The sequence below is a fragment of the Sminthopsis crassicaudata genome, chromosome 4, assembly GCF_048593235.1.
Source record: "Sminthopsis crassicaudata isolate SCR6 chromosome 4, ASM4859323v1, whole genome shotgun sequence".
Classification (NCBI taxonomy): domain Eukaryota; kingdom Metazoa; phylum Chordata; class Mammalia; order Dasyuromorphia; family Dasyuridae; genus Sminthopsis; species Sminthopsis crassicaudata.
The window spans coordinates 314,408,442-314,433,430 of NC_133620.1; the positions used below are offsets into that span (position 1 = coordinate 314,408,442).

The window sequence follows — 24,989 nt, forward strand, 5'->3', positions numbered from 1 at the left end:
ATTTGGACATGTATACATATATTGTATTTAATTTATACTCTAACATATTTAACATGTATTGGTCAACCTGCCGTCTGTGGGTGGGGAAGGAGGGGAAAAATTAGATCAAAAGGTTTGGCAATTGTCAATGTTGTAAAATTATCCATGCATATATCTTGTAAATAAAACTGTTAAAATGTAAATAAATAAATAAGTATACATATCGATGCATTAAACCTATGGAAGTAGGGGGTTAGGTTCCTGTAATCACCAAAAAGTACAATCTTTCACTAGAGATTGCTGAAACTACTCATAAAATGCAATATATGAAATAAAACTGATAAATACAAAACATTTCTTCTATTCGGTGCTTCCCTAGAATTCTGTGGCCTTTTATGCTACATCTCAATTAAAAAACAACAATATTGATTTCACACAACATTCATTTTTAATAACATAAAATCTACAATACCATTAATACTATATAGCAAATAAAATTCTTAATACTAAAACACTTTTCAACTTTATTTTCCATTGTCTTAGATGGCAGTGTGAGGGCTGTAGACCTCCCTAATTTGGCCATCCTCAGAAATTCAAGGGAGACAGACTGGTGAGGTCTTGATATCAACTCTGACATTCTCTCCTTTATAGCTGGTAGAGTTGAAGATTGTGCAGAAGGCACCAGCTTGGAATAATCAGCCAGTGATGTCTGCCTCATGTAATGTTTTAAGAGCCTTAAGGATGGTGGAGTACAGCCATTTCACAAACTTGCATGCACTGCACCTTTCATTTTTTTTTTTACAGCCATGATTGTGTATAGTTGCCAGTGCAAAACTGAAAATGAGGTTACTAATAAAAATTATGGGAATTCTTGAAGCCACAAAAGTTAAGCATGAGAATGTTGAAGATTGATTATTTAAAAATGAAGCTTGTCAAAAAACTGAGGGTTTTAAGTTATTTTGAAAAACAGGATATACTCTGTATTTAGACTAGAATTTTTAAAAGGCTTTTTTGAGTTTGATAGTATGATCAAATACACTAAAACAGATTTTAAGTAAAGAAAAAAAAAACAAAATAAACTAAACATCTGGTATCTCATATAATCATAATGAAAGAACACATTCTTCCACAGTATTAGGCTGAAAGTATAAAATCATTATAGGACTTTCACACTTCAAGATATGTGGCAGCTGTTACTACAGTAAGAAGAGTAAAATAGAACCATGAAGGAAACTTATTCCCTAAGGACAAGCATTAAACACCACCAGGACAGTAGGAACTTCAGAGAGTTATTGAAAATAGATGGAAAAAGGTTAATATCAGGATAATGGCAACCAGAAACCTTGGCTCACAGAATATAACAGTGATGACGAATCAAAGAAGCACAAAGAACAAAATAGACAATGCAGCACCAATTGAAAATATTATGATGGAGGCTTGAAAAGTAAAGAATTCAAGGACAAGATATAACCCCAAAAGGGGCAGGGAAAATTTTCTGGTCTTTAAGAAGTCCAACACAATGAAAGAAAACGCAAGCTGGATCAAATGAGAAACAGATAGATTATAAGCAATTTGATAAAATGACAAAATAGTTAAGTCAAGGAAGGGGAATACAAATGTAGCCTTTCTGTAAGACCAGAAAGTGACAGGGCTGGATAAAATCCCTAATTCTTTATAATGATATATGAACTGTTGTTGTTGTTATTGTTGAGTTGTATTGGATTCTTCAGGACCACATTTGAGGCTTTTTCTGCTAAAGTCCTAGATATTTGCCATTTCCTTCTTCCAGCCCATTTTATATTGAGAGAAACAGGAATAAACAGGATTAAGTGACTTGCTGTCACACAGCTTGTGTCTGAGGCCAGAGGTTAGATCTTCCTTATTCCAGGCCCTGTGTTCTATCCATTAAGACATCTAGAAAGTCTATATACAATTCTTATCAGGCATAATAAGCATGATTCTCATCTTTCTTAACAGTGCATCATATTTATTACCAAAGGAAGAAAGCACCAGTAACCCTCCAAATATAAGCCAGTTATGGATTTATGTACTTTATACAAAACATTCACAGTTTGTATCAACAGAAAATCTCAATTGTAAGGTATACTCTAAGAATTACAAAATAAAGCAAAGTTCCCTAATGAAAAAAGTTCCATTAAATCAGTTTTAACAAAACATAGCCTCCACTAGATTGTTATGCCACAATTTCCTTTGATTATTCTACCTCAGTTTCCCTTAATTGTTCTACCTCAATTTCCCTGAATTGTTCTGTCTCGTTGCAACATCTCCACTCCTGACCCTTAATACTGATATAACCTAGGACTAGCTACTCTTAGTTATAATTTGTGAATGTTTAATCAAGATAAGGAGAAAGACATTCTACATCTTGACTCTAGACCTTCACAACTTATCAGAATGTCCAGTGCTCACTCTGCCTCCCCAGTCCTGTCCTTGTTCTTCTTAATCACTAAATCCTATAAAGAATCTTGGGGACTCCACATTTGATACTGAATACTTGGAGATGAGAGTCCAATCCAGTCACTTAGTCAAACTCTCCAATAATTACTATAATTCTCTAATCTCTATCCTACCTCAGTTTCTCCAGCATTACAAGATAGCTCAATGGATAGAGAGCACTGGGGTTATAGTCAGGAAGATAAATTTAAATTCAGTCTCAGATACTTACTACTTGTGTGACCCTGAGTAAGGAACCTCTGGTTACCTCAGTTTCTTCAACTGTGAAAGGGTGATAATATCTTAAAGAATTGCTATAAGGATCAAATGTGATAATAATTTTAAAGTGATTAGCACAGTGCCTGGCACATAGTAAGGACTACATGAATGTTAACTATTATTGAAATAGAGGATAGAAAGATAAACACTTCCACTTGAAAAAAGAGAAATATTGATATGCTTACAGCCAATGATAAACAGGTCAAAAATCTAGAAATTTTTTTTTAATAAATAGACATTATTGTATAAAAGCTGATAATAAGCACACATTGGGTTAATCTATTATAATAAAAAATGAAACTTTTGGATGAAGTTTATCAAACAACTACAAACCAAGAGCAGAATCATGAAACTTGCTGTAGGTGAACCTCATGGACTTGGCCCACAATATGCCAACAAAAAAGTATCAAGACATATAACTGTTGGGCAGATTTTTACATTAAAACAGTGAGCTTTACAGTAATCTTTCAGACCCAATCACTTCTACCAAAATCTTTAGAAAAGGTAGTGACCAAAGTAGGAAGAAAGTGTCATATATCACTATAGCCTGGACAAATGAACATCTATCAAATACCTATTAAGACATTATCTGGTAGCCATCAGACTGACATACAATAAATACTACAAATGTGAGTCTCAAAATATCCTGGAGAAATTAGTCAATAAATTATACTGGAATGAAACTATTACCACATACCAAACCATTACATATAATCATATAGCCATAATAATGACTCAATAAAAGCTTAAGAACAGGCTTTTCAGTATATGTTATTATCACAAATACTCATAATTTTCAAGCTCTTTGGAAAAGAAATCTTTCAAAAGATAGATACCTAGCTGGGAAGATCAAATTTTTATGGAGACTGAATGAGATACATATCATGCTTCTTATCCTATCTTCTGCTGTAGTAGTACTAAAAAAAGCTTTCATTGAATCTATAGTGAATGAATTCATATTCTAATATTTTTATTCAGCCACAAAACAGTAACCATTTTTGTTACTTGTATCACTAGGCCATAGAACATTGAATATAAAGGAAAATAGGCTAATGGTCTGTCCTAGAACCATTTCTTTTTAAATTCCATCAAAGATGATGAGAATGCTATAACAATAACAATAGTCATAATTAATGTAGATTCTCTTATTGGTTCTCTTCTTCTCTCCACTCTTGGTGCTCACAGTTGTAGTTTGAGTTCCTCTGGGGCATGGTTACCTTGGATTCTAGGTCCATATTTCTAAAAAGTAATGCACAAGCTCTCACTAGGGCACTTTAACAGTATTTCAAATACATTCAAGTAGTTCAAAGTAAAGGTATTTACTAAGAAAGCATAGTAAGAACAGTATCTACAAAACATTTTCCCCATTAGCCTGAATTTCATTCTTCCAACTATACATAGTGTTTGGGACAAAAAGAAACCTACCCAAATAGATCACTCGTAGAAAGCAGAATTATTTATTATAATCTCGAGAAGCGGACTCTGTCCTGGTCTGTGAGCCAAATTTCACAGCAGGAGAGAGACACTCCTTTGAAAATATTCACAGTTTTTATAAATTTCAGACAAAGAACCCCCAAAATCCCACCCTCTATATGTTGTGATTGGTCACATAAGTCTGTATTCCCCTACTTGGTCAGTGGAATGTAGTAGACAAGGCGATGTATAGCTTTCTCACCATGCATCCTCCTTTGAACAATGGAATATAATCCAGGCCTTATCTAAAATCACATGCTTCCTAAACTGAGGCTTTTAAGGCTTTAGCTAACAGTCCCTGATCAATATGTGCTTGATCTGTAAGTTTTTCACTTTTTTCCACACAATAGCATAAGTGAAAAGAATAATAATATACACTAGTATAAGTGGACCATTTTGCAGAATTCTACACAAAGCAATTTTCACATAATGTGAATTTGTCCCTACCAACCCACTTCAGTTAGTCATACACACACACACACAAATGACACATATATAATATATACTTAGCTATATATATAGAGACACACACATACATATATGTATGATATATATATATATATATATATATATATATATATATATATATATATATATAATATCTTTACTCAAGTCATACGAAAATGCATACATATAAAAGACTTTACCATGATAAACAAAATTATGAAAGGTAAAATTAATGATAAAGTATGCATAGTACTATTTGGTAAAATTAACATAGATGTGCAGAATGTTGCTGCTTCCCCCCTCTTCCCCTCCCCACTCCCACTGAACCTAGCCTTTATCACTAGCAATTGGCCATGTAACTTTTATTACGTCTCTGTTGAAGGCTTTATGGACAGTGGCTTTCTTTTTTTTCCCCTTGTATAGCTGATGGTTGCAACCAATATTATCCTTTAAAAAAGTCTTTGAACTTTTAAAAATCTTGAATCATTTGGATCTATTTCTTCAGTATTCACTCAAAGGATGAAATATCTCTGCCACCTGTTTCATTGTGAAGCTTTTTATTTCCACATCAGGTTGTGAAGCTGCTCTTTCTTCATCTGCAATCTTTGCAGCTAGCAGCTCAATCAGATCCTTATTCAACAGTTCTCCAAGAAAGGACTTCCAGAAATTCCTCAATGTCTAGCTCTTGTCTCATCCAAAGCTGCACCCAAATACTAGGCAAATGTTGTGCATAAATAATATCCCTTGTAACCACAATCACTTTCTGATTGATAGGCTGTAATAATGAGATAGTCTTAGTGGGTAAATAGACCACTTTTATATTTTCCTTAAAATCATCTAGATGGAGAGCTTCTACAGCATTAGCTGAAATAAGTAGAACCTTGAAAGGAATGCCATATCATTAAAAACAAACAAACAAACAAACAAAAAAACACTTCACTTCTGAATGAAGCAGTGCATAAACCATTTTTCAAAGATAAGAAGGGTTATCCATGCCTTGTGTTTGAATAGAAATAACACATAGATAGCAAAATAATGCATAGATAATGTTGCCTACTGATTCCTTTCAGTGCTCCTTTGAGTGATGCAAAAAAGGTTTGAATTAGCAAATCCCAAATGCATTAGGTCCAAACAGATGGGGAAATCTTATTTTTTTTTTAATTAAAGCTTTTTATTTACAAAACATATGCATAGGTAATTTTTCAACATTGACACTTACAAAACTTTTTGTTCCAAATTATCTCCTCTTTCCCCCTACCCTCTCCCTTAGATGACAGGTAGTGTAATATATGTTAAATATGTTAAAATATATGTAAAATCCAATATATGTATACATATTTATATAGTTATCTTGCTGCACAAGAAACATTGGATCAAGAAGAAAAAAAAAACTGAGAAAGAAAACAAAATGCAAGCAAAAAATAAACAGAAAGAGGAGAATGATATGTTGTGGTCCACATTCAGTTCCTAATGTCCTCTCTCTGGGTGCAGATGGAGAGTTAGAACTGGTTTGAATCATCTCATTGATGAAGAGAGCCACGATCAACAGATTGGTCATTGTATAATCTTGTTGCCAGTTATAATGATCTCTTGGTTCTGTTCATTTCACTTAGCATCAGATGTAAGTCTCTCTGCACCTCTCTGTATTCATCCTGCTGGTCATTTCTTACAGAACAATAATATTCCATAACATTCATATACCACAACAACCATTCTCTAACTGATTGGCCTCCATTCAATTTCCAGTTTCTAGCTACTACAAAGAGGGCTGCCACAAACATTTTTGCACATGTGGTTCCCTTTCCCTCCTTTAAGATCTCTTTGGGATATAAGCCCAGTAGAACCACTGCTGGGTCAAAGGATATGCACAGTTTGTTAACTTTTTGAGCATGGAACTCTTTATTTTTTAAAGCTTTATTCCCTGGCATAGTTTTTTCCTTCGCTGAGATAAGGTTCCAGATGGCATTCTTGGATGAAATAAGTTTCATCTACATTAAACATTTGCTCCAGCAAATAAGGACCTTTTTTTTGGCAGAAATTTTGGGCATTTCTTTGCTGGTTCAAGATCTGCATTAGCAGCCTGAAATCCTGCACAATTTTAAAATCATGCAAATTTGCCACTGCTTACTATAAATGCCTGTGTTGCTTTAGAGTGGCAATGGTTTCCCCATCTATAGAATTGTTCTTTCACTCTGTTTGGGTAGATAAGTTGATTTCATGCAAGCACTGCTTTTTGGGAGATCCTTTAACTGGGCAGCATCCTTCATTATAGTGTTCACAGGTGATAGCACAATGATGTGGTGGCAGCTCTTGGGGAAGATGTGGCAATAATCCTAAGGCCATTTGGCCTTGGGAATGCTGTAGTTCCACAAACACTGCTAGCTGTCAGATAGCAATCTGATGGTCAGTGATAAAGTTTCAAAGACAATAATGAGGTGCATGCATACCAAACTACTCCTCAACTCTATCTCTAAGCCATAAAATTAGCTTATTAGTGACAGGAAACACCTGGTCTAACTTTTTCCAATAAATTTATCTTCTTGCTCCTAGTTCTTTGCTAACTTCATTTGAAACAGTCTGCTTTAATTGGCATTACAATTATAATAAACTTTGCTCGTTGACTTGAAGATGGGTCTGATCCTTCAAATTCTTTTGAGACACCTTATGATGCCAGTCTGGAACCCCAACATTTTGGTATCTCTCTTGAATCCTAAGAAGATTAAGTTTAGGTCTTGTGATGAAGAGAACCATCTGTACCCAGAGAGAGGACTGTGGGAACTAAGTGTAGATCACAACATAACATTCTCACTTTTTTTTGTTGCTGTTTGCCTACATTTTGTTTTCTTTCTCATTTTTTTCCTTTTTATCTGATTTTTCTTGTGCAGCATGATATTTGTAGAAATATATATAGAATAATTGCACATATTTAACATATATTGGATTAATTGCTATTTAGGGGAGGGAATTAGTGGAAGGGAGGGAAAAATTTAGAACACAGGATTTTGTAAGAGTGAATGTTGAAAATTATCCATGTAATTATTTTGAAAATAAAAAGCTTTAATTAAAAAAAAAAAAGATTAAATTCACATAGTATTGTTGACAATTTTTGTTCTTCATATTTTCTAATTATTTTCATTTTCATTTTCAAGTTGATTAACACAAAATGACCCACTTTCTCCTTCTAAAGCATGTTTCTTGCCAGCCATAGTGTAAATAAAAAGATAATTATTGAATTCAAGGAGAGTATCATTCACTGTCTGTAGACAAGATGGAACTGACTTAAGAGATACTTCTCAGATTCCCACTGCTATTTACACTACTTGCGTTACACAGCATGTTATAATACAACATCTGGTTTGCACAAAGGAATTCTTCTCATTGTTGTTATTATTTTGGAATGAGGATTTATTTTAGAATTTTTTTAGGTAAAGTCGAATTAATTCTATCTATACACTTGTATACTGAAAAAGAGGAAATTCTTGCCTCTATCACTTTGGAGTCCTTTCTCTTTTTGTGTCTTCACACTGCTCCCGTGAGGATACCGCATCTCTGCTGGGCAAGGGAACTCAGATAGAGTCTTTTAAGACTCCTATTCCTTGCTCCTCAACTCTAAAATACAAGGGCTAATTACCCCTTGAATTTATAATTGGCTCTCTTCTCTGCTATCTGAGGTCACAATTCTTAGAGCTGCCTCAAATGACAGTGGTTTGGGTATGATGTCTCTCAGTAGAGGAGTAACTGGGATCTAAATAGCTTTGTGAGCAACAGGGAGGTAAAAAATTCTTCCCACAAAACCCCCACTGTCCTCTAGGGGAAGTGCAAGGGAAAAGTTTATGAGGGATCCCCTTTCAGCATTAGGTTCTTCTTTTATAGCTATTGCTGTTTGTCCTTCTTAAAAGACAACTTAATATCAAGGAAGTGATACCATGATATGTAAGTGAACTGGATTTCAGTGAAGCAGGATTTGCTCCTCCAGAGCCATCTGAGTCCAGTGACCAGACAGAGATCCAGACAGCTGGAAATGGCCCAGGATGTAGTGGGAAACTGTAGCCTTTCTTTAATAGGGCTTGGTTTTACTGAGACAACCATCCAGTAGTGATTAAGGATAGGTGAGAAATAAGGCAGAAAACTAAGTGGATGCCCATCAATTGGAGAATGGCTGAATAAATTGTGGTATATGAATGTTATGGAATATTATTGTTCTGTAAGAAATGACCAACAGGAGGAATACAGAGAGGCCTGGAGAGACTTACATCAACTGATGCTGAGTGAAATGAATAGAACCAGGAAATTGTTGTATATTTCAACAACAATACTATATGATGATCAATTCTGATGGATGTGGCCATTTTCAACAGTGAAATGAACCAAATCATTTCCAATAGAGCAATAATGAACTGAACCTGCTACACTCAGCAAAAGAACTTTAGGAGATGATTATGAACTACTACATAGAATTCCCAATCCCTCTAATTTTGTCTGCCTGCATTTTGCCTTTCCTTCACAGGCTAATTGTACACTATTTCAAAGTCCGATTCTTTTTGTACAGCAAAATAACTGTTTGGACATTTATACATATTTTGTATTTAATTTATACTTTAACATATTTAACATGTATTGGTCAACTTGCCATCTGGAGAGGGCGTGGGGGAAAGGAGGGGAAAAATTGGAGCATAAGGTTTTGCAGTTGTCAATGTTGTAAAATTACCCATGCATATATCTGGTAAATAAAAACTATTAAGATATTAAAAAAATAAGGCAGAGCTTTTTTTACCTCCTCAATTTAAATAAATGAATGAACGAATAAACAAATGAACAAACAAACAAATAAATAAGGGAACCAATCTGGGAGGAAAAGACCCTCTAGGTTTCTGACCAAAACAACAATAATTGGTGTTTATGTTCATTTTGAAGCAATTAGGGCTAAGTGAGCTTAATCTGGCTCATCCATGAGAGCCAAAGTGATTTGGATTACTTTCTTCTAGACCACAATGAATTATACTTATTGATGTCTTGACTATCTCCTAGCTAGAAAACTGTTTTAAAAGCTGCCTTGTGTTATTAATCTTCAGAAAATCAAAGGCAAGATGCCCTCCAATCCATGAAGAGGTTACACTTCATAAAGGGTATAATCATATTAGCACTTTTGTTTCTATAATTTCAGCTGGACTACGGGGGGCATGAACCGATTGATCAAGGTGTCCAATTTCCCTTCTCCTTCCATACTAATGTAATTATAGATTTGTTTATGGAAACAGAGAATATTTTGACAGCAATTCAGGATCAGCTCAGAGATCTAGATCTGGAAGGTACCTCAAATATCATCCAGTCCAATCCCTTAATTGTACATGTACACTGAAGCTAAGGAAGATAGGAGATCTGTTCCATGTCACACAGGTCATTGCCACCAGTGACTGCAAAAGGATTACACTTAAGGTCCTGGGCTTCATAATCAGTGTAGCCTAAACAAGCAAACTGGAAAAAATACAGTCCTTCACTGAAAGTTGTAAAAACTGAACTTGGTGGCTCATTATACATCAGAAACTCCTTATCTTTCATAGACTGATATATATTATTGATATAGATCTCAAAATATCCTGGAGAACTCAATTAACAAATTGTATCAAACCCAAACTATCAGAGTACAATTGTACAGAAGATCAAATTACTATCTGCAATTACCTGGAGAAAGCATTAATTCACAAAACTTAAGAAGAAGAAATCTTTTAATAAATGTTTCCATCCCAAATAATCCCCAAGCTATATACAGACAAAAAGCCTTCAAAATAGTAATACCTGCAAGAGATGATCAAAGGGAAAGAAGAATAAGATCCCCATTGTCATTTACTCCTGGAGGTGTTTCAAGGATGTTTTTAGGGAACCTACAGGGTTATAGCTAAATAATATTTAGCTTACAGCTAAACACTATTAATTCAACTACAAAAAATCGAGTATTTTATCCATAGAATACTGAATATAACAATAGGATAACAGATTCTAGGAGTGCTTCTAACTGAACTCCCATCAAAACAAATAAGAAACTGAGGAAAAGGAACTACTAAGGAGAAGGCCACAGAACTCTCATAATAACCTGAGTCAAATTATGTGGAAGTTGAAGAACATATTATGACTAGAAGGTATCAGGATCCAAAATTCTTGATGTCCTACCTGAGAAGCAGTACTCTGTAGTTTCATCAAACCATTTTCCAACCTGTCAATTTTGGCAATGAGTTCCTTTCTTTTCTTAGCCAGTAAGCTCTGGTATAGTTTGATCAGCTCCAAAAAGGTCTTGGGGGTTGTGTAATTATACCGTCTTTCAGTAGCCAGGTAGACTTTGGACATTTCATTAACAGTTGTGTGCACAAAGCTCATGAAAAGGCTGATGGAGGTTTTTACATCTTTCTACAAAAACAAGACATAGAATTACCCAGAATTACCCAGAATTATCATTTACCATGCCTGATTTTCCCTTTGTGCTCCCTCTGTTGTTCTTCTGCCTTCTCCCTTGATATGTGTAGGGGGAGGGAATCTGCTCTCCTCTGCCATGATCCATGGTTCCCATTTGTATAGTGAAGGAAGGTCAACACATTAGGTGCACACAGCACCACAGTATTGTCCTTTCATTTGGTGGATTTAGGAAAGATCAGTGCATAAAAGCTGTAAAACTTGCCTCAAAACAGCATTTTCAACCAAGCTCTTTTGCCTTTACTCTAGCACATGACCCTTTGATCTCTGTGTAGTAGGGCAAAGACTAAGTGGAACAGTAATGACTGACCCGATACATGGAAAAGATTTAATTCTCAGCAAGCCTTGCCACTTGCAACATTCTTTGGGGTGTGTGAGTTTGCAGCTGTTATCCAATACAGACTAACTCCTTTTCAGAGAGAGGCACAATTGACTTCATTCATTTGCCCTAAAAAATTACATAACTGGAAGGATTTTGAGATGATATTGTCCAATCCCCTCATTTGACTGATGAGAACATTGTGGCCTAGATGGAGGAAATGATTTGCCCAAGATCACATAAGTAGCAGAGCTCATATTTGAATATAAGTCCTCAAACACTAGTTCCAGAGTTGTTTCTCCTATATCACACAGTCTTTCTGAGAAGCCTGTTCATCTAAATTTCATCTACTAATATAGCATTACAGGTTGCCATAATTATTTCAAAAAGTATATAATTCCCCAGAAATTCTCAAAATAAAATGTTTATGTACACATACACACACACACACAGTGCCACACAGCATTTTAAAGATAAAATCAAATCAATAATATAGTGATTCCCATCCTTTACTTCCAGTTGGGATATAAATCTAGTTATCCAGCATCATTTTGGCAAGCAAATCCAATTTAATTCAATATTTGAATCCAACTGAATCCAATTCAATTACTGCACAGAATATATCTGCAAGGTACTGTAATATTAGGAATTCAAAAACAAAATAAGATTTTCCTTGACAGGAAGCAAAGTATTGTATTTAATACCTTAGATTTTTTTTAATTGAATGAAAAACTTTAGTTTAGATCTAATTCTAACTCATTGACAATATATTTATTCAAAATTAATAACATGTGGCCTTCTTGGGCAACATATTTTGTGAGCAGTATATGTCATGGTTTTAATAATGACTTCCAGACAGACAACTAATGCAAATATTGTGAATGTGATTCTCTTCAGTGAAAATTAAACAAAAGTAGAACAAAAACTAGGGTGGCCTTGTATTGTTTTATCCTCATAGCAAATATTTTGCTGCTAAAAGGCAAATGACTTGTGAAAATTAGAGTAGTACATGCAGATTATATAGAAGAGGACTTGTCTTTGGATCTAGTGGACACCTTTAACTAGTTAGCTTTGCAAGAGATTGTGACAGGAGAAACCAATTGATTGAGTTGCTAACCTCAATTCCCTCTGTTTCCTCTAAGAATCTAGCACTGACAGATACTAAGGCATCTTCAGGCCATTCATGGAACCAGTTGATAGCTGTACAGTTGACCACAGCTGGGAATTTTCTGGCTCGAATCCGAAGCGTGGAGCCCACAGGAGAAAAACACAGTATAACCTAAATGAATAACAGAGATAAAATGGACTTGACTGAGTAAACAACAAATCATGTCAGCTTTTTAAAACCTCATTTTGAAAGAAAAGAAGCAGATTAGGACTGCTGTGAGTGAAAATGAAAATGGACACTAATAGTCTTCATTCTGCATTAGACACATCTGTGACATCAAACTAGTTTCATTGATGTTTTATGTGTCTGATAGAAGAAAGTTATAAACCTATCCAACTGTTTTGGTGTCAGCAACATTAACCTTTGACTGGGGAGAGCATGGGGAATAGAGAGGTAGCTGTCTACCAATAGATCAAAGAAGATGAGGAAGGATCTTGAAAAAGTAGGAAAGTGGGATCAAAGTCTCCATCTGGAGTACAAGAACACTTTTTGAAGGGTGTAGACTGAGTAACAATGTGTTTAGCTCTGGGAAACTTAATATCCTAGCCTTGGGATTTTCCCATCCTGCTTTGAGAAGATTGATAATATTAATCTTATGAGATGACCCATTCATTCTGTGAAGATGCATGAAGCATCTATAATATGCCAGGCACTATTTCACTCCAGTGATGCAGAGTCAAAATGAAAAAAAGGACCTGCTTGCATTCTGTTTATCATAGAAATATGATATTCTACTTATCAAATACCTATTAGACGTACAATACACTATGGTTATGGTTTACCTCCCCTTATTCTATTTTAATTTCCAAACATAGTTTAAAATTCTGGTTTAATTTATGTCATCAATATCAAAGAATTAAGAATGTTGAATGAGGGGCAGCTAAGTTGTGCTGTGGACCAGCCCTGAAATCAGGAGGATGTGAGTTCAAATCTAGCCTCAGGCATTTAATACTTCCTAGCTATGTGACAGGCAAGTCACTTAACCCCAACTGCCTCAGCAAAAAAAAAAAAAAGAATGTTGAATATCCAGATCCTTCTGAGACCTATCTGCCATATTGCATGTGCAAAGCGGTGTTGGTTTTTTTTGTTTTTTGTTTTTTTTCCCTGGAGCTTGAATATCTTTAACAGGAAATGCCAGCTAAAAGCTTAAATTACTTTGGTTAATTATGTCTAGACATAAATGTAGTAATATCCTATTTTATTAATTTTATTATTGTTCACATAGGTCACCCCTTTAATATACACTCTAACTTGTATTCATAGGATCTTTCAGAGATGTCTACCCCAAGCTGAAGATCCTCTCTGAGTCTGGCTCTTCCCAATAGATTTTCTTTAATTGTCAATTGACACAATTACATCAAGGTGAAAGCACTTAATAAAATAGCACAGTAAGCGGCAAACAATTCTCAATAAACCTTTAGCACCCTTTCTTACAACAAAGTAGCGTTAGTGTGAAAGAGGCATTTGTTAGAACAGAGGCCTACACATAGGGAATGTAGTGTGGCCAAGGCAACTCACAACTCCAGGATGAGAGGCCCAGATTTTTTTTTCTCTTATGATACCCTTACACTGTCCCTCTTGATAAGTGTCTCTGCTGGACAGAGTGGCTGTACAATATAGTTCTCTGTTCCTACTGCCTATTTATAGATCCATGGCTTCCCTTTACTTTAAAAAAAAAAAAAAAAAAAAACAACTCTCAATTCCTCTAGCAGCACTAGCTATTGCCGCATCTTTCTTCATTTTGTGGCTAAATTTAAGGCCAGCTAAAATAGGTGCTTCCACTTCCTTTCCTTTCACTCTCTTCTTAACTCTCTACAATCTGACTTTTAACCTTATCATCCATCTTTCCCAAGTTACTTTTATTATTGTTTTGTTGTTCAGTCATGTCCAACTCTTCATGACCCATGTACCATAAACATAGCATGCCAGGCCCTTCTATCCTCTATTATCTCTTGAGGTCTTTCCAAGTCCAAATTCATTGCTTTGATGACATAACTGATTCACTCATCCTCTGCTGTCCCCCTTTTCCTTTCACCTTCAATCTTTCCCAACATAGGGAATGAATTCTGTCTTCTCCTTAAGTGGTCAAAATATTTAAGTTTCAGCTTCAGCATTTGACCTTTCAGTGAATAGCCTGAATTTATTTAAGTTTTGATTGATTTGATCTTTTTGTCCAAGGCACTCTAAAGTTTTCTCCAAAGTTACTAATGCTATCTTTATCACTCTAGTGATTTTCATTCTTCTTTACCTCTTTGTAGCCTTGACACTGTCAATCACCCAATCACCTCTTCTTCTGAAAACCCTCTTCTCTTTGGTTTTTGTGATACTCTTTCCCTTTCTGACAGCCACTTAGTCTCTTATTGTGGATCTTCATTCAGGTCACATACAGCTAACTGTATCCTTCAGAGTCTTGTCCTCTACCACCTTCTCATTATCATTTACATTATTTTACTTAGTGATCTCATCAGCTCCCATGGATTCAATTATCATGTAAATGCTGTTGATTTTCAAATCTACTTCTTCAACCCAATCTCTCTTCTGACTTGCATATCTAGCTATCCATTGAACTTCTCAAACTGGATGTCTTTTAGATATCACTATGTCCAAAACTGAATTCATCTTTCCTCTCAAAACCTCCCTTTCCCATAATTTCCTTCTTATTATTGAATGTATGATTCTCTCTCTATCCAGTAGTTCCCCAGGATCACAACCTGGGTATCACCCTGACCTCTCATTCATTCTTGACAACCTCTTCTGTATTCCTGCATATCAAACCCATTGCTAATGCCTATTTTTATCCTTTGGAATATTTTTTGACTATGCCCTCTCCTCTAACACTGCTACAACTCATACAAATCTTTGTCACTTCGTACTTTGACTATTGCAAAGCCCGCTGATTGATTTAACTGCCACACATCTCTCCCTGTTTAAGTACATCTCTCACTCAGTTGTCTCACTTTTGTCTTCCTAAAGTGAAGGTCTGACCACTTAACCCTGAGTCTCAGAGACTCATTAAATTCTAACAGATTCATTTCCTATCACCTTAAGAATTGAATATAAAATTCTGTTGAATTCTCAAATCCTTTCATAACTTTCTTTTTTTTTAAAAGTCTCCTCTCCAGGCTGCTTAAATGTTACTTACCCCTATGCACTCTGCAATCTGGAGCAGCTAGATGACACAACTAATAGAGTGCTGAGCCTGGAGTCAGGAAGGCTCATTTTTTGTGAGTTTAAATCTTGTCTCAGACAATTAACAGCTGAGTAACCCCTATGACAATTTACCTTACCCTGTTTGCTATAGTTTTCTTACCCTATAAAATGAGTTGGAAAAGAAATGATAAACCACCCTAGGATCTTTGCAAAGAAAACCCCATATAGGGCCATGAACAACAAAACAATAACAACTCTGAAATCCTGTTGTAACATTGATGTGGAAATCAACTACCTTCCCCAATTCTATACAATTTACATTAATTAAAAATAAGACACAAACCTACTCACTGAACAGATGTGCAAAAAAATCTAGAAAATAACATGTCATTAATTCCAACTCTCAATGGACATGCAGAATTCAAGGGATTCCTACCTTGAGTTGTCTTCGCACTTTATCAATGAAAAACTTCCAACAATTTTCACGTGTATCTGGAAGGCCAACACCTTTGACTTGTGGTCTCATAGAAGAGATGATGTTCTCCACTTCATCATCAGCAAAGAGGGAAGGAATCTCTCCTGATGCCAGCAAGTCATTGATCAACACCAGGAATGGTTCTTCTGCTACTTGTGAGTCAGTCATTAGAAATACAGTGGGCACATTTTTCACTGCAGCTTTTAGGTATTGAGCAGCCAGATCCATCTACAACAAATGTCAGAGACATAACAGAAAAATTGACAATGACTTTCTCTTTGAGAAATCTCTTTTCCATACAAAAAGGAATGGCAGAAATGTTAGGTTGGTTTGGGGATAAGATTTACTCTAAACTAGCCTTGTGCAAAACTGAATATGGTTCTGAGAGAATTAGTAGTTAGCTAATATGTAAAATTTAGCCTAAATGGCTGTCTTGAACTAATCCCAATAAAAAGGGAGGGAGGCTCTGTAGGCAAGTGAATAGAATGATGAAATAGAAGGAAACCCAACAGAATTAACACCTTAGTTTAAATCACTATCTCTTTGAGTCTCAACCATTGTTAATCTATAAAATGAGGATAGTAGTTGTCACCAGCTCCTCAAATCACCATGTTTTAAATGGAATTTATGACTATAACTACTAACTGGTATTTATATTGCTTTAAAATTTGCCAAATGTTTTACAAATGTTATCTCATTTGAGTTTTACAATATTGCAATGAATGAATAAATGAAAATTTAGTGTTTGTTATGTACAAAACACTGGGTGGATAAATTAAAATGATGTTCAAGGAGTTCACACTTTAGTTGGGAGACTATACAGGGATCTGTTGGAGAGGTCCAAGAGACAAGTGAGTAGGTCAGATGACAAGACTCAAAGGTTTAGAAGCTGTAATGGCAGAAAGATGATAAAAATTGGTAGTCCTCTATTTTACCAAAATTTTTGTAATTGGTGACTTCTTACTCATCCATGAACAGTTATATTCATTCTTTAGGGTGGTTAGTCCAGCCATTATCAGGGATCAAATAGAGAAGGAATTCAATGCCCAGTAAAGAGGAAACTATTAGGAAAGGAGTCAGAGCCCCCACTAATAAATTTTCCTGTTTAGCTCCCCCATGGGGAATGCACAGCCTGGGTCTGGGGAAGAGGGGTAGGATCAGGCAATTTTGCTCTCTCCCTGATTCCAGCTATCCCAATGGGAGTAAGGTACTATGGGTATTGTCCCCATTTTATAAACCCAGAAACTGAATGCTCAGAGAGATTATAAGATCATAGGATAAATATCTCTAGTGTTGGAAGGAAGAGATTTGTTCATGGTCATATTGACCAGAGGTAGGTTTTGAACCTGACTCACCAACTTCTCCCCTGAAACATGTCCTTCCTCTAACTTCTATATTTCTAAGCTACTACCATCCTCTAATGATTCAGATGAAATATGAGTCATTACTTCTTTCTCTTATCACCACACATCTCATCAGTTGCTAGGTTTTATTGTTTCTATCCCTGTATTATCTCTTGCATCTTTTGACTCCTCCCCTCCACTACTACTATTTTCTTATCTATAATACTATCCTAACACATTTTCCTATTTTTATTATTTGATCCCTTCTCCTGACCATCTCTACAAATTCAGCTCAACTAACATGTATTAAGTTGTTGTTGTTGTTGTTGTTGTTTTTTCCTATGTATAAGCATAGTGTAAAAGACTGGATACAAAATAAAAAACATGGTACAATTTCTGGCTTCGAAGATTTTACATTCTACTGAGGAGTATGCAAGTATCTACGAAATAATTACAAGAGGAAAAAAAACTACTAAGTTGCCAGCAATCTTTCTAACATGGCACTCCTTTACTCAAAAAAACTTCAGGGATCACCCCAACCTCCAAGGCTTATTGAATAAAATTTACATTCGTATGATATTTAAGATCCTCCATAATCTGATCTCCCTGTTAAGTCCTATTTTCTACTACACTTCATTTCAGGTATTCTATGTGTTATAAGACTTTCCCACTCTGTGAATGGCAGAAGAAGTTGTTTCTGGGGAAGAGCAACAAGGTTGCTAGTTTCTACACATTTCTGAAGATGGATTTGTACCTGTACCAATTTGTGCTGGGATCTCCAATTAGGTCCTTTCCTTCCCCCATTATTCCTTTCTCCTTGGCAGTACAATCCAGGGTTTTGTATACTAAATTGGCAGTTAGGTGAATGGCAAGTTCTTAGTCAGCATTAAAGCGCTCTCTCTCTCTCTCTCTCTCTCTCTCTCTCTCTCTCTCTCTCTCTCTCTCTATATATATATATATATATATATATATATATGTTATTTCTATTCCTTATTTTTCTTATCTGTTTTGTCAAAGTTAGATTTTCTTTAAAATCCAACCTCAAGTAGTAGTTTGATGAAAAGTTGTTTCTTACCTTCAGATCTGGAATTGCATATCCCTTCTTCAGGGTGATCTGAAATACATCCAGGGCACTAATATATGCAGCCAAGCGGGAGAGGCTTTGCTTCCCACTACCTCCTACTCCCACCAGCAAGGCATTTCCTCGGGGAGACTCTAAGATGCGATTAATTTTACAAATATGAGACACTGCATCTTCAAATAACACCTAAAGAAACCAGAAATATTTTATGCCTTAATATTTTTATATATTTTTTCATAATATGATTATTTATCTCATTATGACATCTCATATGTCAAAATAAAAACCAAGAATTATATTTGCAAATTGTGAAGCAAAAAAGTAGTATTTCCAAATAGTAATTTATGTTTCCCACTGATTCTAGTACTACTCACCAAATTCATGACTGCATTGACTTCATTGTAGCTGTCTAAAGCATCCACTAGTAGTTTATTCAGATTTGCCAAGTTAGTTACAGGGAAATATTTAGGATCTCCAATCCCTTGGGCAAAGTGGCAGTAGATATTTGGTTTGGCAAATAGAATGTTGTCACCAATTTCCTATACACATGAAGAAAGAATATAATAGGCTATTTATAGTAACTTAAGTGCTCAACAACAATCTCACATAGTGAGACCACCTTTATAAAGAATACCCAGTCACAGGGCACAATTTCTTGGGGCTCAAGACACAATAACTTATCTTACCCTGTCCATATCAGTGGAACTTTCAGTAAAATAGGAAATTTGGCAAGGAAAGCCAGTAGCACAATTACAGGACATGCTCCAGTAGAATAGAAATTTGGAGGGAACAGACATAGAATATTTTTCATTTCACTAGAGCCTAACACAATGCCACAAATTAACAAATGTTTGTTGCTCTGGTTTGGGGATTTTTCAACTTGATTACAGGAAATTATTCATTTACATGAATATTTATCTAGTGGTTGCTAATCATTGATTTGCTAATTGTTACCTATGAGATCATAGAAAAATTGCTTATCAACAATCCCAGTCTTATCTCTGGTAAAATACGTATTATGAACACCTGCCCTATTTCACAGGCTTGTTGAAAGAAATAAACAAGATAATGCTTTACAAAGCACACTATAAGTTCTAAAGAGAAATGTAAATAATGAAAGTCATCCTTATTATCCATATAAGTAACATTAAAAATAATAATGGGTCTTCTATTACATTCTATCTGATATTCATTATGACATGAAACTAACTTTAGGTTCTTGAAGGCTATTCCAGCAAAGTACAAATTATGTCAGGTCCTACTCAAGCTAGAAAATCTATTGAGTTCAGGTAAGGACAAATTACATATCTCATGGGTAAGGAATAGCCCAGCTAAATTTAAAAAGGTTGGCTGCAGGGAGATGAAAAATTTGTCCGCTGCAACTCTAAAAGACTAAATTACAGGAAAACTGTGATTTCACCAAGAATTGGAGTCACTTTAGAAGCCATCAGGTTTAACTGATATACAAAATGAATCCCTACTATAAATATTCAACAAGTGGCCATCTAGCTTTTATGTGAAACTTGCAAAGGAAGAAGGAAACATTCTTCTCTTGAAGGAAGGTCATTCCATTTGGATTACTCTAAATTATTAAGAAGTTTTCTGATAGCAAACCTAAAATGGGCTTTTTATCCACTGCTCAAAGTTCTGCACTCAATCAACAAACATTTATTAAGCATCTACTATGTACCAAGTGGGCAGTTAAGTGGCTCAATGGATAGAATGCCAGGTTTGGCAAAGAAAAGAAAGACTACTCTTTGTGAGTTTGAAAATGGCCTAGTAGCTGTGTAATTCTGGACAAGTCATGTTTGCCTCACTTTCCTCATTTGTAAAATGAACTGGAGAAGGAAATGGCAAACCATTCCAGTATCTTTGCTAAGAAAACCCCAAATGTGTCATGAATAATCAGACATGACTGAACAACAACAAAAAATGCGCCAGATATTATGCTAATTGCATACAAATCTAATCTTGCTTTCATGTGATAGTTCTTCAAATACTTGAAGGCAATTATCATATCTTCCCTAAGATTTCTCTTCTCTAGACTAAACACTCTTAATTCCTTCAACTGGTCACAACCCAGAACTGAACACAGAGTTCTACAGAAATCTGCAAAGGAATCATTTCTTCCCTAGTCCTATACACAATGTTATATAATCTCACTCCTGTAAACTTTCTCTTAATGAAACTCAAGTTTCCATTGTTTTGTTGTTGCTGTTGTTTGTTTGTTTGTTGTTGTTGTTTTTTTTTTTTTTTTAGCAATTATTTTATATGACTGGCTCATATTGAACTTGCTTTACATTAACTCTAAGATATTTTTTATCTATGAATTTGTGTGTGTGTGTGTGTGTGTGTGTGTGCACACTCTCAAATAAAAGATATTACATTTATCCCATTTACATTTCCTCTTATTAGATTTAGCCTACAAATCTAGTCTATCAAGATCCTTCTGGATCTGGACTCAGTCATCTATTGTTTCAGCTATCCTCCCAGATTTCTCCATTTTCAAATTTGATGGGCATGTCATCTATATTATTATTCAGATCACTAATAAAAATATTAAAACAACATAGATTAAAACACAGATTCTTGGCCTACATCACCACAGAACTTTTACCACATTGGCCCCTGTAATGTCTGGACTAGCTTTCTGGAGAAGTGATGAAGGCAGGAGAGGCAAGATGAGGATGGTCAAGGATGGAGTCCGAAGTCTGGAGTCTGGAGTCTGGAGTCTGAGATTGAGCTAGAGCACACACATTGGCCTCTAGTCTTCTCAGCCCTTAAATACTTTAGTACAAGTACATCACTACAGCACACTGAGATGTGCCAATTGTAGAACCATTACATCACCATGTCACACTAAGTATATGCCAACTAGAGAACCATTATCTCATCAATCACACTGAGTAAACACCCTGCTTTAAGGATCCTTGCTTCAAGTAGAACACAGGTGGTCACGGCCTTGACTTCTCAGGAAAAGGTGTGAACACCAAGGGAAATGGGAAGCCAAACCAGATATTGTCAGCAGGTTTCCTCTGGGCTAAAGACTCTTATACCTTACTCTATCAATCCCTCCTTTCCTCCAGAGGGAGATAGAATTTTTCATCATAAGTCCTTCAGAATTAACAACCATTTTATAATGATTTAGTCTAGAATATCTATAGGAATTGAAGACAAGGCATAACAATCATGCCTGCCAGTTTTTTCAGTTAACAAAATACTGATACCTAGATGTAGTTCATCTGGGTCAGGTGACTAGATTTCTTCATAGGCCATTTAATGCTTTTTTAATATCTCCTTACTTGTCTTGAGTACCTAGAGAAACTTCTCATTCTTATTCCACTGTTTCCTAAAGTCATTAATTGGGACCCTCTAGGACTTTTCTGAACACATTCAAACTGTAAGAGACCCAGACCAATTAGAAGCCATACAGATCTGGTGTAGACACCAAGTTGAACAATGAAAACCAGTGCTATAACTTACCTCAAAGTGTTTTTTGGTTGAAGTTACAGTGAGTCTATATAATAGAATTTTGTCTTTATCATCAATGAGTTTGTCCCCATATACCCTTTCAGCTTCATGGAGCCATAGTCGTACAAGGTCAGAAGCACTTTTGAGGATTTCTGCTGTAGAAAATAAGAGTCCCTGCCAAACACAAATTAGTCAGTGTGAGATCTTTGACTTTGAGATAAAAGCAAATTAGGAACACAGTTCATCTATCATAGGTCTAAAGCTGAGAAAGTCCTCAGAGGCTATGCAGGTCAAATACTTCCTTTTACATAGAGAAATTGAGACCCAGGAAGGTGAAATATTTTGCATGGATCACACAAACATTATATATTAGAAACATGATTTGAACCTATACAGAATCTAATTATTTGTTGTTGTTCTGCTGTGGGTATGAAAATGCTACTATCAGAACTGTAACTCAATTCCAGGTCTAGGATTCCCCTTCCATATTGTTTCTTAATAGATTGATTGGGGGTGGGGCTGGGGCTGGGGGTGGGGGTGTTGGGATTTCTCTGCAATGCTGAGTTAAAGATGCCTTCAGAAGGAAGAGAGAAAGAAATTTTGTTTCTATGTGTAACTATGGATAAGAGAAGAATTCTTGACCAAATAATAATTTAAGGACATCATGGTAGAAGGTAGACAATCTTGATTATAAAATGAAAACTTTTGCAAAAACAAAATCAATGCAACTAAAATTAGAAAGGAGTTAATGGACAGATAGAGATGTGATATCCATGATATATAAAGAACCAATTTAAACATGTAAAAGAGCCATTTCCCAATAAATAAGTACACAAAAGATGTGAACAGAATATTCCCAAAAGAAGAAAAGTTAAAATGTTCCAATTTACTAAGCCAATAAAAATAACTGAGTTTTTACCTCACATTCATCCACATGTCAAGAAAGACAGAAAGGGAAAAATAGCTATTGTTGGAGAGAATGCAGGAGAACAAGCTGATATTTGTTGGTGGAACTATGAGTTGGTCAAATTTTCCATTCTGGAAAGCAATTTAGAATGATGCCCAACAAATCATTAAATTGTGCCTAGCCTTTGATGTAGTTAGTTATACCATCCCTAGGCTTATTTTCTGAAGAATTAAAATAATGAGGGAAAAGAATACGTAAAAAATATTTATAGAAGTACTTTTTGTTTCAATAAAGTACTGGAAACAAAGGGATTGCCCATCAGTTGAGGAGTGACTGAATAAATTATGGCATATGGATGTAATGGAAAATTACCATCCAATAATGAATGAAAAAGAGGATGGACTAAGAAAAAATATGTTAAGGACTTATATGAACTGATTTTTAAAAGGGGGGCAGAACCAGGACAACAATTGTTCAATAGCTATAACATTGTAATGAAAAAAATAATTTTGAAAGACATAAGAACTCTGACCTATGTAGTGACCAACTATATTTCCAGTGAAATGATAGTGAAACATGCTTTCTACCTATTGATAGAGATGATAGACTGGAGTGAAAAATGAGACATCCATTTTTAAACATGGCTAACATGTTCAATTTTGCTTATGTAGGATTATTGGTTATAAGGGAAGATTTTATTCTTAACCAAGAGAAGAAGACAATGGAGAGGAGATGATTTGTTGTTGTTCAGTCATTTCAGTAATGTTAGATTCTGTGGCCCAATTTTTGAGGTTTTTCTTGACAAAGATACTGGAGTGGTTTTCCATTTCTTTGTCCAGCTCATTTTACAGATGAGGAAGTAAGGCAAATAGGGTTAAGGAATCTTAAGTTAAGTCCAGGGTTAAATGCCTGGAGTCACAGCTTGAAAGTATCTGAGGCCAGATTTGAACTCATGAAGATAAATCTTCCTGAATCTAAGTCCAGTGGTCTATCCTCTACACCACCTAGCTGCCCAGGGAGATGATAGTGTTGAAAAAAAAATGAAGTGTTTAAAAGAGGGGACAGGATACTCTTTGATCCAGCAGTGTCTCTGCTGGGTCTGTATGTAGCCCAAAGAGAACATGAAAAAGGGAAAGGGACCCACATATGAAATTCTTTATGTTATGGCAAGTATGATGAGTGAATACCCATCAGTTGGGGAATGGCTGAAAAAGTTATGGTATATGAATGTTTTGGAATATTATTATTCTATAAGAAATGATCAGCAGGATGATTTCAGAGAGGCCTGGAGAGATTTATATGAACTGATGCTAAGTGAAGTGAGTAGAACCAAGAGAATGTACACAAGATAATGTGATGATCAATTGTGATGGATTTGGCTCTTTTCAACAACAAAGTAATTTAGGCCAGTTCCAATGGTCTTGTGATGTGGAGAGCTATATACATCCAGCAAGAGAACTATAGGGACTGAATATGGATCACAACATAGTATTTTCACCTTTTTTGTTGTTTATTTGTTTGTTTTTTTCTTTCTCATTTTTTCTGTTTTGATCTTATTTTTCTTGTGTAGCATGATAAATGCAGAAATGTGTTTAGAAGAATTGCACATATTTAACACTTGCTGTTTGGAGAGGGAGTGGGGAGAAGGAAGGGAGAAAAATTCAGAACACAAGATTTTGCAAGACTGAATGTTGAAAACTATCTTTGCATGTATTTTGTTTATTTTTTACATTAAGCATGGTAGAAATATATGTTAAATCCAATATATGCTTACATATTTATACAATTATCATGATGCCCAAGAAAAAAAAAGAGAAACAAAATAAAATGCAAGCAAATAACAACAAAAAGAATGAAAATGCTATGTAGTGAGCCACACTCAGTTCCTACAGTCCCTTCTCTGGGTGTAAATGGCTCTCTTCATCACTGAACAATTAGAACTGGTCTGAATTATCTCATTGTTGAAGAGAGCCACGTT

At 35.4% G+C, this 24,989-nt stretch overlaps 1 protein-coding gene across 1 annotated transcript in view; it reads right to left on the reverse strand.

The window, feature by feature from the left end:
- Nucleotides 1–24,989, reverse strand: part of DNAH17 (dynein axonemal heavy chain 17) — a 288,979-nt gene that overhangs the window by 68,439 nt on the left and 195,551 nt on the right. Inside the window, exons 52-57 of the mRNA XM_074260267.1 lie at nt 22,117–22,278; nt 19,008–19,172; nt 18,628–18,819; nt 16,171–16,437; nt 12,534–12,695; nt 10,801–11,034 (exon numbers count right to left, since the gene is read on the reverse strand). Of these exons, the coding sequence (XP_074116368.1) occupies nt 10,801–11,034; nt 12,534–12,695; nt 16,171–16,437; nt 18,628–18,819; nt 19,008–19,172; nt 22,117–22,278 (1,182 nt within the window). The remainder of the gene's footprint in view (nt 1–10,800; nt 11,035–12,533; nt 12,696–16,170; nt 16,438–18,627; nt 18,820–19,007; nt 19,173–22,116; nt 22,279–24,989) is intronic.